This window comes from Phyllopteryx taeniolatus, chromosome 21 (assembly GCF_024500385.1).
Source record: "Phyllopteryx taeniolatus isolate TA_2022b chromosome 21, UOR_Ptae_1.2, whole genome shotgun sequence".
In the NCBI taxonomy this organism is placed as follows: domain Eukaryota; kingdom Metazoa; phylum Chordata; class Actinopteri; order Syngnathiformes; family Syngnathidae; genus Phyllopteryx; species Phyllopteryx taeniolatus.
The window spans coordinates 5,370,173-5,386,716 of record NC_084522.1 but is presented as its reverse complement, the minus strand read 5'-3'; the positions used below and the strand labels follow the sequence as shown (position 1 = coordinate 5,386,716).

The 16,544-nt window shown below is 39.5% G+C and overlaps 1 protein-coding gene across 21 annotated transcripts in view; it reads right to left on the bottom strand.

Annotated features, from left to right (window-relative positions):
- Window positions 1-9,185: 9,185 nt before the first annotated feature.
- Window positions 9,186-16,544, bottom strand: part of adgrb2 (adhesion G protein-coupled receptor B2) — a 144,726-nt gene continuing 137,367 nt past the window's right edge. For 12 of the 21 annotated variants that reach the window (XM_061760557.1, XM_061760560.1, XM_061760568.1 and 9 more), the window contains 2 exons: window positions 12,231-12,284; window positions 9,186-10,134 (listed from right to left, as the gene is read on the bottom strand). In XM_061760557.1, coding sequence (XP_061616541.1) covers window positions 9,958-10,134; window positions 12,231-12,284 — 231 coding nt within the window. In that variant the 3' untranslated portion in view covers window positions 9,186-9,957. Of the gene's footprint in view, window positions 10,135-12,230; window positions 12,285-14,279; window positions 14,332-16,544 lie in introns of all 21 variants that reach the window. The other 9 variants (XM_061760561.1, XM_061760563.1, XM_061760571.1 and 6 more) reach the window with 5 other exon arrangements.

Here is a 16,544-nt window from a genome sequence, read left to right as displayed (position 1 = left end):
GCTATTTAAAAAGACAATTTACTTAAATACACATCAACTCATTGTCTTACACGTTGCCTGGCATGTCAAATGCTGACATTTGGCCACATGTACAGTATGTCTTATGTTATTATTTCATAACTATTAGGGACATCTGCTCTCACATTGTCCTGATCTGTGTTTTTGTTGGCTTTGTTTTGATTAGATTTATTTTTGTTTTTGTAATGTCATGTTTTTCCCCACCTGTTCTCGTCAGCCCAGTCCATGTCAACCAATCAGCTCCTTCTAGCCACTCATCTCTTGTCCAGGTGCTCCTCATTGTCTAGTCAGTTTCCTTGTAGTGAGTAACCTGCTTTTCTTCAGTCTGTGTTTGTTCTTTGTCGTCTGTTGTCATACCCCATGTTTTTTGTTTGTTTGTTTGTTTTTGTGGTGAGTGTTTTGTTTCCATGTTACTTTGAATTTAGATTTTTGGACTTAATAAATTTGCTTGCAGTCCATGATCATGTTTGCCTTTTTATTATTATTATTATTATTATTATTTTTAAACTAAATACCTTTTTGAGACTAATGTCCTTCTGCCTTGCTTCCCTGCACTTTAGTTCTCCAAACCAACCCCACAAAATCTCAATCTTTCAATTAATAGTCTCAAACATATATTAGAGAATAGAGGTAATGTTTGTGTTGACCTGATTAAAAACAACTTCAAATAATGGTGCATCTTTCTTTCATTTAAAAGTTGTTTTAAAAGTGTCAGTTTTTCATTCAGCTCCTGGAATGCTTTGCGAAAGACCCATTTCAATGGGAAAAAAAACAACATACATCATGTAAAGCTGAATTGTGCTCAATAGGTTGATTGTTTTCAGATTATTCTGCAGGGGCAGGCTATTAAATCCACAAATGAAAATGACAAACATGCCCCCTGGTTAAAGTAAATGGTTATCGACCATCAAATTGGCCAAAACTTTGCATACGTTCGCAGATGTCTTTATGTCTCCAAAGTGTTCTGTAAATTGACTGTCTGTTGTACTAGAGCGGCTCCAACTACCGGAGACAAATTCCTTGTGTGTTTTGGACATACTTGGCAAATAAAGATGATTCTGATTCTGATTCTGATTCTGAGATAGCTAAACTCCCAGCACTGCATGACAATGACACACTAGGGAGGGAAGGATCGTTTTTGTCCTGATTTCTCATATTTCTTTTTCATGCATATTCATGAAATGTGTCCAATGCATTTAACCCAATCACACGAGGGAACACATCAAGCACACACTGGAGCCTGGGCGGTTTATAGTACACTTGCTCATGGGCACGCTTCACATTATTTCATTTGTTCAGAGAAACACATTGCACTGTATTGCGATCTAAAACTATTTTCCCAGTTGATGTGTTTGATGAGTAAGGATGCTTGAAAGGAAGACGGGAAAAGGAGATGAAGCAATCTATTCCTGTCCTGCCATTGGCTGCCTTGACTTGGCGCACAGAGCTTCTTTGAGTGGGATGAAATAATATTTCAATTCCCTCAGGAGTGAAATGGGGTCCCTGAACACATCCTCCTTTTTATCCATGGCCACACTTCAAGGCTTTTGGCGGCCTCAGTGAGAAGAGAAAAATATGACATGGTGATGAGGTGAGATTGATATCCACCATATGGCTCCAGTATGTTCTTGGTGAGAGTATCTCTACAGTGTATTAGCTTTGTTCAAAGGATAGAAAACAAGCATGATCAATCATGTGCTCATATCGTTTTATGTTCAAGAATAACGACTATTTACCAGCAGCGATTTAGCCTTCAAAATATTCATAGAACATAGAACTTCCCTCAGAGACAATAACCTATCTTTCTACATACTATACTTTTTAAATAGTATTGTTTGGGATTAGGACGTACATCCTCCTCAGCTATCTTATGGGTAATATTTGCCTTGAGCTACATTAAACCTAACTTAAACTTTTCAACAAAAAAAAGACAGGTATTGATTTTTGTGTAAGCAATTGCCAGGGAAGCCACAGTCAACACGTTAAAAGACAGTTAGCATTTTAGACCTGCTTGGCTGTTTTATTACTACACGCATACATGTGGGTGGTATCTTCACCTTCTTGACACTGTCAGTGTTATCTTCTACATGCTTCCCTCTTACAAAATACCCTGAAGGTTCGAAGCCACCTGTGCATCCTTGGTCCTGTCTTCTTTATTTAGTTCTCTTAAGGCTTCTCTGGTAAGACATTAGAAGGCTAAATATCTGTAAAGGATCGAGCAAGTCCTGGGCATTTCTGGGTCGCTTGGCATGTACAACCCCAATTCCAATGAAGTTGGGACGTTGTGTTAAACATAAATAAAAACAGAATCGAATGATTTGCAAATCATGTTTAACCTAAATTTAATTGACTACACTACAAAGACAAGATATTTAATGCTCAAACTGATCAACTTTATTGTTTTTAGCAAATAATCCTGTACTTAGAATTTTATGGCTGCAACACGTTCCCAAAAAGTTGGGACAGGTGGCAAAAAAGACTGAGAAAGTTGAGGAACGCTCATCAAACACCTGTTTGGAACATCCCACAGGTGAACAGGCTAATTGGGAACAGGTGGGTGCCATAATTGGGTAGAAAAGGAGCGTCCCTGAATTGTCATTCACAAGCAAAGATGGGACGAGGTTTACCTCTTTGTGAACAAGTGCGTGAGAAAATAGTCGAACAGTTTAAGGACAATGTTCCTCAATGTACAATTGGAAGGAATTTAGGGATTTCATCATCTACGGTCCATAATATCATCAAAAGGTTCAGAGAATCTGGAGAAATCACTGCATGTAAGCGACAAGGCCGAAAACCAACATTGAATGCCCGTGACCTTTGATCCGTCAGGCGGCACTGCATTAAAAACCAACATCAATGTGTAAAGAATATCACCACATGGGCTCAGGAACACTTCAGAAAACCAATGTCAGTAAATGCAGGTGGGCGCTACATCCGTAAGTGAAACTCTACTATGCAAAGCAAAAGCCATTTATCAACAACACCCAGAAACGCCGCCGGCTTCTCTGGGCCCGAGCTCATCTAAGATGGACTGATGCAAAGTGGAAAAGTGTTCTGTGGTCCGACGAGTCCACATTTCAAATTGTTTTTTGGAAATTGTGGACGTCGTTTCCTCCGGGCCAAAGAGGAAAAGAACCATCCGGACTGTTATGGACGCAAAGTTCAAAAGCCAGCATCTGTGATGGTATGGGGCTGTGTTAGTGCCAATGGCGTGGGTAACTTACATATCTGTGAAGGCACCATTAATGCTGAAAGGTATATACAGGTTTTGGAGAAACATATACTGCCATCCAAGCAACGTCTTTTTAATGGACGCCCCTGCTTATTTCAGCAAGACAATGCCAAACCACATTCTGCACGTGTTACAACAGCGTGGCTTTGTAGTAAAAGAGTGCGGGTAATAGACTGGCCTGCCTCCAGTCCAGACCTGTCTCCCATTGAAAATGTGTGGCGCATTATGAAGCGTAAAATACGACAATGGAGACCCCAGACTGTTGAACAGCTGAAGCAAGAATGGGAAAGAATTCCACCTACAAAGCTTCAACAATTAGTGTCCTCAGTTCCCAAACGTTTATTGAATGTTGTTAAAAGAAAAGGTGATGTAACACAGTGGTAAACATGACCCTGTCCCAGCTTTTTTGCAACGTTTTGCAGCCATAAAATTCTAAGTTAATTATTATTTGCTAAAAACAATAAAGTTTATCAGTTTGAACATTAAATGTCGTCTTTGTTGTGTATTCAATTAAATATAGGTTGAACATGATTTGCAAATCATTGTATTCTGTTTTTATTTCATACAACGACCCAACTTCATTGGAATTGGCGTTCTAAGAGATCTTGTCGTGGATTACATTTGACTAAGCCTACCACTAAATTATGCCAATATTTCGAGAAACCCCTTGGCAGTTTGGAGAGGCAATTCATCCCGATAGAAAGTAGGTTGCTATGATATGTGAAGAGCGCTTTGTTGAGGGAGCTTGGTGGAGCCAAAAGAAGCAGCAATGAAGCCTTTACCTCATTTTGGACCGTTAAAGTGTCAAATACCAAATGGGTGTTATCCTCTTTATTTGATACGTACTGAGACATTTAGCGGATTAGTTCGGCCACAGTTTGGATGAGGGGCAGCTAATGCATTTAATGTGGACAGACATCTAAAGCTACTGTGGGAACTCGTCCTCTGAGGACCAGTCTGGCTCTTCAGTCGGAGCTGAATAAAACTTGGTTTGAAAGAGAAATATTGGCAGCTAAAAACTCGGGAATCGAGAGCAGAATGAATTAGGATAGATGGATGTGATGTTCAGATGACAGTTTTACATTGTTACATTGTATTATAACCTCAAGAGATCTCCTAATATGTATTTTGCTCCATTCCATGCGTCCTTTTGGAGCAGCATGGTACCACAGCCTGCAGTTTATCGGACCAATGTGCCCGTCACGTGGCTAAAAAGACATTACTATATCCTGGTGTCAAAGTGAGAAATGTCATTTCCCTCACACTCCCCCAAGATATCTCATCAAGTCAAATTGCTCAATGTTCCTGAGGTTGTTTTGTTTGTTTTTCCCCTTTTACTTTTTGTATTTTCTTTGCTTGTCAATCACAGCAATTGTCATTTTCTGTCATTTCTCATGATGACAAAAATGCTGTAAACAAAACTCAATATATGTTTTACATTTAAAAAAAATCATTTTCAACATATTGTCACTGTCGAGTGGAATTTGTACTTCTTTTCAGGTGATTAAAAAAAAAGTTCAAGTTGGTATTATACCTTATATAGCTGACATATACAGTTGTGCACCAACATCAACACACTACCCCAAAATCATGTTCAATCGGCAATTTAATATTACGCTAAAAAAAATTGCTAATTTATTTCGCTGTCATTGATTAAAATGGTAAGCCATGTCACCGACACGTCCGCCAGCGCACACATCCGAGTCTGTGCTCACACGCCCCCACCAGATAAAGAATCTTTCATACTTCACAAAAGAAAACGACTGTGTTTAAGTCATTTTTCTCTTAAGGTAGCGACATGACTGATAATAAATACACGATTAAAAAAAACCCAAAAAAAAACACTGCGCTGCCTAAGCAGTATAACAGGCGGAAATTAATTTGCACGCACTTACCTTTGTAGCTGACCAGAACCTTCTGCACCAAAGCATTACAGTGATCCATTTTTTAAAACAAAACAGACATGCTCAAATGTATCTAATCTATTTTCAGTTGTTAGTGTAAAAAAAAAAAAAATCCAGACTTTCAGTCTTGAGGGGACATAATGTCACACAGCTCCCCCAGAGCAGTTTTACAATCCTTCTCAGACAGATGAATATTCTAGAGTCAATAGATTTGTTCTCAAGCTATTTTCAACATTTTACATTGGTTAAAAAATGCACACAAAAAAACAACAACGTGGAGACAGACCAAAAGTATTGACTTGTGCAAAAATGTGAAATTGGCCATATTTGGATATGGCAGCTTTCTGCCCAACAGCGATGATATTATAAAAGGCGACCTCTGTTTTTCTTGTAAAAATGTGTAAAAAAAAAAAAAAAAAGATATCCAATTTTATCCTAATAGATTGTGCATTGTGTGTGTACACATTCGTAACACTGAGCACCACAGGTTGTCTGTTTGTTCCAAAAGTTGTAGCCAAAAAGCACACACAGCCAAATAAGTTATATGAATTTAAGTTCTGCAAGAGAGGACTTCATTTTTCAACTCTCGCCACTTGAATTTATAATTGTAGTCCTGTCTTTGCTCGGATTACAAAGACCAACCAGACATGATGGAGCTTCTTAATTATCGTCGGCCTACACACATCTTCCCTCTACTCATCCGTCCACTTTTCCCTTTGTCTGCCTCAGTTATATGTCAACACATTTTCTCCTTAGGCTACCAGTGACACACAACTACCAACCTAATCACCCACAGTCCTCCGGGGGGGAAAAACAACAACCAAGAGGCACTCTAATCACTGTGACTGTTACAGCTAGATGTGAAGAGCCCTTCCTTGCTTTGACTCTGTCACCATGTATTTCGTCCTTGGGGCTGGCCTCGCTCTTTTGTTCCCTCCTCTGACCTCTGTTGCATCCCTTGAGAAAGTTCCAGTTGGTGGCCTCTCTCCAGGGTGACTGATGGCAGCACTGTAGGCGGACTCGTCCACCCTTAATTACACACAAGCCCCTCGCAGAGCAAAATGTGGCGCAACTGACGCATGCGCAGTCTTCATCGCTAATTCCATTGGTCATTGACTGTTTTATTAATTAAAGCCACCCCCCACACACACACATTACATAATAAAGGCAGTTTGGATGGATTCCATTTGAAATAATATTGTTATTAGCCTAAGAACCACTTATGCATTATTATTATTATTATTATTATTTTAAATAATCACCTGCTGTTGACATTTACAGCTTTGGGTATCGCAAAGCGAGAATACGTCAATCGCTGTCCCTCCCCACTCCGCAGACTCATTACCCTCACATTCTAAAACAGACCAGCAGATCCTCTGATTGGTTCCAGTTAAGCTTCAGTGCTTCTTGGAAACAGAGTTTGTCGTGCCGAACACGGAGAATTGTGAGTACGCTGCGCATCATCCACAGATGACCTTGAAGCAGCGTACACTCACATATTAAAACACTCAGATCACTTAACAAGTCACTAATGTAAATCAATATTGTGGAACATTTAGATAACTGCTTTGCACAAAATATATTTAAGTTGTCATGCAGGCAGGTTGCAGATCAAATATGGAAGAAGACTGTATGGAGAATAAAGAAGCCTGTGAACTGTGTTTCTTTGTAGGTTTTCATACGCGATAGGCTTTCACCGTATCATCCAATATCTTTTCTTTTTTTATTCTTCTTTTTTTATTTCTTTTATCTTTTATTTGTTTTCTTTCACAAACAAAGCAGATGTTGTGAGGGAATCTTTAGAAGAAACTTTGCAATGACAATGATTGTGATAATACATCCAGTCTCACACTGGGTCTCACTCTGACAGTATTTGTATTCCAATTTTAACGTGCTTTCTCACTGCACATCACATGTTGGAAGTTGTCATGGGAACAAGTATCATAGAAAGTTTGTCCTGTTTTTTTAATAGAAGCAAATTGATTTTTTTTTTTTTTTTTTTTTTCCAATGCGAAGGCTGATCCTGTTTCATCTGCTTGGATGTTCTCTTCTGTGTGGTTCCATGCATCTGAAAGAAATCTGTTCAGACACCAAACCTGGGTGGCGGACCTCAGAGAAGGTCAGAGGAATGTCACCTTAAGCATTGTCGACGTGGGGCCAAACGTCTCGTGTTCCTCCGAGAGGACGCGAGTGGAAGAGTTGCCTATCGGCTGCTCGGCTTAAAAGGTTAAAGGAGCTGCACTCAAGTCTCAACCATCTGTGCTGCACTACGACCACATTAGGGATTCTTTTAAACAGATGGTTTGAGGGCTGCATTGGAAAAATGTCAGGACAAAATCTCAATCCCTGTAATAACTGTTCTGAGCCCACTATTCTTAATCTGCATTCACTAAAAACCTGTGAATTTTTTAAAACTCCCCACCACCCCCGCTTTGTTTCCTCACTTAAGTATCCCTCATCATTCCCACCACACGCAGAAATTAATGGAAGCTGCTTTGTAAAACGACAGATAAGTAATTGAGCCATATATTGAATCCATCCTGCACTTTGACACTCTGTCTGGCCGTGTGTGTTGGACTGATGTGCGAGTGTAGCAACAGCAGGAAACAAGTCTTCTTATATCGACCGACGTATGACTGCTGAATGTCAAGCAGGGACTTTCAGCTCACCTATCGGTCCCTCTGTCCCGCTTCACCTTGTAGCCTTATAACCTATGCAACTTCCTCCAATTGCAAGCACATTACAGAAGTCTGCGCGCGATCACATGAGCAGATGTGGAGAGGAAATTGCAAGTATCTGGCTTCGCAGCTCACATTAAGATTTCATACCTTGTTTATGGCATCATGCAGAGTGGAAGGAAGAGAAAGCAGCAACAAAGGAAGGCATGTTGCAGGAAGGAATCTATGCTTAGCTGGGAAGAAAAAAACAAAACAAAAAAACAACTAGAATGGCATTCAGAACTTCTCACACCTGCGAAGATCAAATGTGGATCAATAGCAAATTATGCACCTCCCCTGTAATGAATGGGTCTGATTTTTCCCTCAAAAGCGCAGTCAAACAAGCTCTTCAAGAAGATTCCATTTCTCTTTTTAGTTTTCATCTTAAAAGGGTAACAAAATAACAAACCCGTACACGCTTACCTTTAATGAGTAAATGTAATGAGTTCTTCCTTAAAGGCCCTGTAAAGTGAATCTAGACATTTGTTTCTAAATACATTATACTTGTTTAATGATACAATTATATGTGCAAAGACTGAGAGCAATGTAGTCCTGAATTTTGGAGATACTGTAGAGCATTAAACTGTTTTTCACCATTGAAGTTTCTCAGATTTTCTTTTTTTTTTTGGGACATGGATAAAATGGTGCACTTTGGCATTGGGCACGAGGTCCAGGTTTTCCAGGTCGTGGCAGTGGTATTTGATTGAGAGAGGACAGATTTTGATTTGATTTCTTTTTTTTTTTTTTTTTTAATCATTCAAATTTGGCAGGGTTGTTAACAACACTATTCTTTGTGGTGAGACATAAATGACATTTATTTTCCCTTTACAGGGAATTTCATTCAACGAATCAACTCTTAACTATGTGTCCATCTTATCCCTAGTAGGCCTAATGGTCAGAATCATATTGTTAAGTACTGTGGTATGTCCGCTGATTCATATTTTTTAACGTTATTAATAGAAAGTTTATGAGATTGAGACCATAAACACAGACCATACATACATTTGGTCAAAATATATTCATCAGATAAAGTTTTTACGTCTAATAAGAGGGTGATGCGAAATATCATAATCCTTCTTGTCATTAGCTCAGTGAGCAAGTTCATATTAATGCACAGTATAGTATGTGTCCTAAATCATTTGTTTTTATCGGTGAGAGTTCCACATGGACTGATTCTCACAGGAAATTAAATAAAGAAAAATAATGAAAAGCAGAAAAAACATGGGGGAAAAAAAATGCTAATTCCTCTCAAACAAACCAAACAACACATTTGTTTCAATCATAGTTAGTTTTTTCATTAAAAGTTTCAAACCATACGGGAGGACATTTATTTAATTAAGCCATAGAAAATACACAAAATGTGAAATGCTATGTTAACACAAAGATGTGTGCGGGGTGTCAAGATGGGACTTTTGACCTGGAACCTGAATAAGAGGATGGCACATATTTGTGAGCAGCTTATTTCATGCCCCCACCCCCAACCTATCCAAATGAAAGACCAAAAAAAAAAGACACAAGAGAAACATAAGAAAATAAAAGAGAAAATACTGCGAACTATAATGTTTGTATCATCGATTAGAGGGGCAGAGGAATTAAATGAAAGCAAGAGTGGTTGGGGGTCATGACGTGTGGGGGTGGGGTCAAACTGTGTGAGATTTCCCTCCTCCCCTCGCTATAAAAAGAGCTGAACGGTGCAGAAAGTCTTCATTTCATTTCTCCCCACAGAAAATCAAGTAACTGTTTTATTATTTTTTTGTTGTTGTTGCTGTCCGCAATAAACATTTTCTCTGAAATACACTTTCATAGTTTCTTCGTTCACTTAAAAATGGTCTTCAGTCACAGAAGTGTCAAGTTTCTGTTCTATCTTTTGAGTAGTCTCTGTGAAAATATAGATTAGAACAGTCTTTTCTTCATGTCTGTCCACTGCAGCAGTAAACAAAGTGAGCCCGGAATCCAACAGAGCATGTTGCAGGAGATGTGTGTGTGTGTGTGTGTGTGTGTGTGTGTGTGTATTTTCAAGTGTGTTTTGAAGTTAATCTCTTCTGGAGTTCAGTGTCTTGATGTGTGCGTGGACATGGGAGTGCGATCACACTTCAGTCTGGAAGTCACCCTCAGATGACTCCGGAGTATTTGCAGAAGACGAGTCCCAGTTCTTATTGTGAAGCTCCATGCGGTCTTTCTGCTCCCCTGGCATGATGGTCAGCTCAGGGGTCATGTTCTTAAAACTGTCCCACGAGCTTCTGTCCTCCGGGGTTGACTTGTCCTGACGGGGGTGGGACAGAAAGAAAAACAAACAGAGCCATGTAAGGTAACATTACAAATAAAAAGAAGCAGATTAATATGTATAATCTCTGGCTAGGGAATCTTGTCTGACAGAAGCCGCTTCTTGTTTTCATTGCAATTTAGAGCACTTTTATCTGCATTGTTTCGAGCAGTGACAATGTTCAAAAGTAGTCTTGACAAGGAGGGAACAGAAGCATTTAGTTGCTCAAACACTTTTTTTTTTGTACAAACCATCTGTTTAGTCACATTCATTTGGAAGATAAAATGAAGCGGGCAGCTGTCCAGCTGCCTTTGAGACTGAAGAACCCCAAAATCCCAATTACGTGCGCTCACAAATAGTTTTTGTAATGCAAATACAACCATGGCCTGAATTTGTAAATACAAACTTTATTATTATACACTGTGAATAATCTAAACATCTTTTATTCTGAAATTATGGAAAAGAGTATTAGAACTAAATTTGAGACTACATCTTACTGCCACCATTATAGGGTGGGCCTATCCTTAATGAAGTAATGAAAATATTTGCATAACGCCTACAGAATACGAGGGCGAACGGACTCACACCGTATTGTGGACATCTCTTGGAAAACATTCGTAACATGCGTGTAGATAAAAGCGCTACTATATAAGTGCACTCTATTGACCATTTGGATCAATATGATCAACCCACTATTACATTAAGTTTTTATTTCCATTTGTTGGTTACAGGACTAAGCAAAATCTGCAGGTTGTGAACCAAGAATTTTTCTGAATTGGTGGAGGTCAACACTGAATTTTCCTGAAGTTGTCAAAAGATGATTTATCTAGTTCAAGCTTGCCCCTAGCAACTCTTGTGGCCAGGTATGGTATTAATTCAAATTTGGCAGACTATGCTGACTGACTGCGCAAACAAACAACCGATCTTATGTACGCTTCAATAAGATGTACTAAAATGTTCTCAATCTGCAATCAAATGTAGTTTGTACACGTTACCAGGATACACAGTGAGCATATCTACCATATTCCTAAAAGCTGATTGAGCTCAAAAATCCTAAACAGCGTGATGGAGAAGTGTTGTTAACATACATCATCCCTATCTTTACACCATCAACCTATTGTCATGTATTTACCGATTGAGCAGATAACCTGCTTTGCCTCCCACTCAAACCAATCAGTTCCACTTCGCATGGACTAATCACGGCATGAAAGCCTCCAGGCTGTAGGTCGGTGATCTCTACATGTGGTCCTCAGATGTGCCCCCCACACATGTAAAATGCATGCTGGGGGATTAACTATAGGCAGAATTAAAGGTAACATTATGCGCCAGATAAGGGACATTATTCAAATGTCACTGTTGTGCTTGCAAAGATAATTATTCGCAGATTCGTGCCGCAGAGACTTGGGGGACTAGTTGCTGAGATGCTTTTTGCTGGAACTTTAATAACCAAATGAGATGGACCACACAACGGAATAGATTTGGGGCTGTATTTACATGTAGACAACTCGAAAAATTAGAAGATGTTAGGATTTCCTGGTTATCATGCAAAGTCATTTATAGAGCATATCTGAGAATAAATAGTGAGACTGCAGCATTGTCCTTAGACTTCCCAAAACTACCTTTCACCCGACCACTTGTGCAGGTACATCCTGTCACCAGAGACTCACAAAATACAACTCATAGATCTGCAGTCACACAGAATCCCCCTTTCCTCCCCCTCAACCCAAGCCGGTAGTACGATGATCATCGCCAGAGCTCTAGGGGCCAATATCCGTCTGATTATCATTCTTGCTGCGTCACATTCTGACAGTTGGCAAAATGAATACAAAAGGCATAATCTGGGAGCCAATTTGCATGCTAACTGCTGGCGAAGGAGCATTTTGTAATGCAGGAGTGTGCGTAATGCAGCAGTTAAGCCTCAACACTATCCCCGGGAGAGCGGGCTAACACGATTGTGTTGCTTCTGCATGTCTATCCATTGCCTGTCGCCATCTACGCTGGGCCTCTCTTCCTCCATGCCCAAAAGCGCCAGCTCATCCCATTTTTGTCCCCCTCCCCCGCCCATCTACATCTCTGCCAGAAACCCCTCTACTTACACTGGATGAGTTCTTTTCACCTCCAGCAGATGAAATGCTCCATCGCTTTCCCCTCTGTGGCGATGAATAGGGAGGAGGCATGCAAGGAGAGGCGACCAGAGAGAGAGAGAGAGAGAGAGAGAGAGAGAGAGAGAGAGGAAAAACAAGGTAGAAAGAGAAAAGGAGGAAATTAAAAAGTCACTGACAACTCTGCCATTAAATAAACATTGTTCTTGCCACTGGCAGGTGAACAGGTGGCTGTTGCTTAGTGTTAAGATCTTATTGCTTCTCTCTTACTCTTTCTTTCTCTCTCACTCTGCCCATCGCTTAACTGCCCTCATCAGTGTCCCAATGATAAATGCCTGACGACATGCATAGAAATGGTCAAGGACCTAATGCACCATCTTGGACTCGTTATACACATTTAAAATGCCGTGAAAAAGACAAGACGGCATGAACTGGAAAAAAATTGCATTAGTTTAGAGAACCCATCCACCTTCGGTGAATCTTGAGGCAAAAACGTTTATTTTATTATTTTTTTGCAATATACGTTTTGTCAACATTGTCTTTATGAATTCTCTGCGCAACAGGTACGACAAATATTTAAGCAAATGCAGGATGTGGGTAACTGAGAGGTTGGAAAATGTAGTGCTGTGTCAAATTAGACCTAGGCTGTGGTCTATACTAAACTAGTGCCAATATAGTTTTGCTAAAATCTTAACAAGCGGATAAGCTTTTAATCACTGCCACCATGGATATATGACTTCTGAAGCCATCAATGGCAGTGAATATTTTAACAATTATGCTTTTTACCCAGAAATGATACTAAAGGAGAGCATATGATTCATGCTTAAAAAAAAGTGAAAGACTGCCTGGTCGTCCTTGGACATGTTGTAGAGCAGATACATGTAAGACATGACTAACTCAGGTTATCTTGACACAAAATTGCCTTTAAACGATTATACTACAATCAGAGGGTTTAGAAGACGCCATAATCTGAGTGCTTCCTTCACATGTATTACTGCTACAGTATATGCATAATTTTCTTCAGGATTAAATGTATTAACCTAAAACATGCTGTACATTAGTTGCTGTATATCTGCATCAGAAAATAAGGATTTTAAATAATCTGCTGTAGCATATATTATTGTGGGTTTGTCTGGGAAACAGCAATGCTTATCAACTTGACCATACAACAAATAGGAAACACGTGTTTGTTGAGCTAATTGATTTTTATTTTTGTGTGTTTGAAGCATTTTTAGTCAAGTCAAAGACTAAATAGATTTTCAATAAAAGCTGTAAGGGAGTATTGACTGGAAATTTTGTAAGTACTAAAAAACGTCCTTTAAAATTTGTTTAAAAAGTAAGTCATAATGTCAATTTATTTTATTTGCTCTCAATATTATAATTTCCACCAACATCTGACAGACTTTTCTTTTTGGTCACCAGAATAAAAACATTTATATTTCACTCTCGTGAACATTAAAAGCATAATTCTTAACTGAATAATTGATTCATAAACGCACAGTATGTGAAATCCACGATTGTTAAAAAAACAAAACAAAACAAAAAACTGCTCACCAGGGGATTCATTCACAAATACTGAACCATACCATGATGATGTCACTCATTTTTGTAATCTTCCTATGGAGCCCATTTTATAAGCACCATATGGTGATATTGCGCATAAGCCATGTAATGCTAATTAATGCAGTGAACAACAAAACAGAACTAGCTAAACTAAAAGCACCAATTTCTAACAAACAAAAAGGAACAGAAGTCAACAGCAAACATTTGCCAACTATTTCAAAAGACAAACTAGACTATTCTCGATGAGGAAGCTATAAGTGGCACAAAGCAAAGCAAGTACATTTGTAAAACAGTGCTGGGAAAAGATGCCATTGCAAAAAAATCTACAGGTAATCTGAAAAACGCAGTTTTTGGATTGAAGACATCTAGCATCCAGTAACTCAGAGATCCACTATTTTGGAGTGTGGAATGTTAATCGGGCCTTGGGTGATCATTTGGGAGGACAGAGGGGGTGTGATGGGTGAGTGGGTTAAACTTTACCTTTGTTGATTTGGATGCCCATGGATCTGCTGACTGTCTGGCTACACTCAAACTGAGACGTGACAATAAGCAACACAAAGACCCCCGTCAGCCAACAAAGGACATGAAACAGGGGAAAAAAGCAAAAGAAAAATCAATAAAGGCAAAGTGTAGCAAAGTATAACACATATGGAGTGTTAGGCCCACAGAAAAAAAAGGAAATTGCATAACACATGGAAAAAACAAACAATACACACACACACGCACACAAAATGCAAAGCAGATTGAGTGGATACTAGAAATGTATTTTTTTAAGGTCTCCCTTTGGTGAATCGGTGGTGACAGCAATCTTTAGCATCATTTGCCCTTTAGTTGAAAAAAAAAAAAAAAAAAGTTTTTACAAGTAACAAGGCCCTTCAAAGGAGCCAAATTAGGAGAATGTAGGGCGAATAAATTCCATTAGTACAACACATTGCAAACAAACGAGCAATCAGACGCATGCTGTCTGGGGCCGTAATGAGAAGCGATGTGATCCACAGCCAGCACTGCCACACGGAAAAGCGTCCCCTCAATTGGGAATCAGCCTTATACGCCTCTCTTTAATTGGCACAAAGACACTAAGTGAGGCAAAACTGCATTATGCCACTTGGTGCATGAGGTCAGTGTTAAGCTTACTAGATTTCAAAGCCACTGGTACACAAAGTATGCCTAGAATTTGCTCTATTTTCATGGGAAATTTGCATGCAGGGATGAAAATTGTTGTGTTACACTCCATGCCGAGAAGGGGGAGGAGGAGGAGGAGGAGGAGGAGGAGGGTATTAATTTGAAAGAAGCTGAGGGAGGAATAATTAATCAATTAAGGCATCAAGAGTTCAGAAGGGAGAAATGAGGGACACCCTGAGATAAATAATCTCAAACTGTGAGGACAAACATAGGTGAAATAGATCTGGGGGAAAAAAAAGCAGAAAACAAGGAAGGAGACTTGCTCTATTGCTGGAATATGAAAGGCCCTTTTGCTTAACTCCAGCAAATTGATTTTCAGGACCTACAGGATTTTTAGTGCAAGCAAATTGTCCACCCCCAATCAGTAGGGAAAAAAAAAGAAAAAGGTTCTTTGTCATTTCAAATGATCCATCTTCACTTTATGAGACATACCCAAAGCACACACATTACCTTAGCTAAATGTCCCTCCAGTTGCCAAAAACCATCAATTACAGTTGCCACGGTTAAGTATAGAGTCATAAAACCATCACCCTGAGTCTGACCTCTTCTTTTTTATGATGCAGCCTAATGGAAGAACCCTTTTAAGATGTACACCACAATAAACGTCTGTACCAAAGGTGGCCTCTGCATTTGGGATTCCATGTCACATCATATAGTAAGAGAGGACAAGTTTTCTCTTGTCTCGGCCTCTATCCATCTGCATTCTGCACAGACACACTGTGTCTATCTGCAAAGGGACGCCAAGCGCACTTCATTTAATCACGAACACAGCGGGCAACAGTAGGGAAATACTGTGCACCTTTTGAGAGTCATAAAATGCCTCAGCCATCCCATTATGCAGTCCAAACGCTCGCTCTGTTCCACTCGCACACGCGGGCAGCATCCGTCCTACACAAGCGCGAGTACGGCATCTCTGGGTAGCCCATGCAAATATGTGTTATGACCCTCTGAACCCTGCAGAGACTAAAAGCTAGCACTCAGGTTTGGACTTCCAAGAAGAGTGTGCATACAATCCACGCTGTGCATATACTGCATCTCTGAATCTCTGCTTTCTCTATTATGGATGACAGTTAAAATGCACTCTGAATCGCTCCTTGCCATACACCCTCGCCGCCATCTAAGCATCCACTGTTAAAAAAAGAAAAGAAACACAAAAACAATATGATTTGAGCTACCTACGATTGTTTACATAGAATTATGTTAATTTGAATGTATATATGCATGAATTGAGATCACCTGATTTTAGACTACTCAAATAGACTAGCACAGCTATAAAATATATAAATAGCATTTCTTATTGTTCCATAGGGTGAATTCATACTGTGTAGCCTGTTCTTATTTAAAATTTCTCTCTCTCTTTTTTTTTTTTTTTTACAGTTACTTGTACATTCATTCATTCATCTTCCGTTCCACTGATCCTCACTAGAGTCGCGGGCGTGCTGGAGCCTATCCCAGCTATCGCCGGGCGAGAGGCGTGACCTGGTCGCCAGCCAATCGCAGGGCAGTTAATGGTACAGGTAATTCTTATTATTGGAACAATCATTTAATTTTCTAAACTTTTGT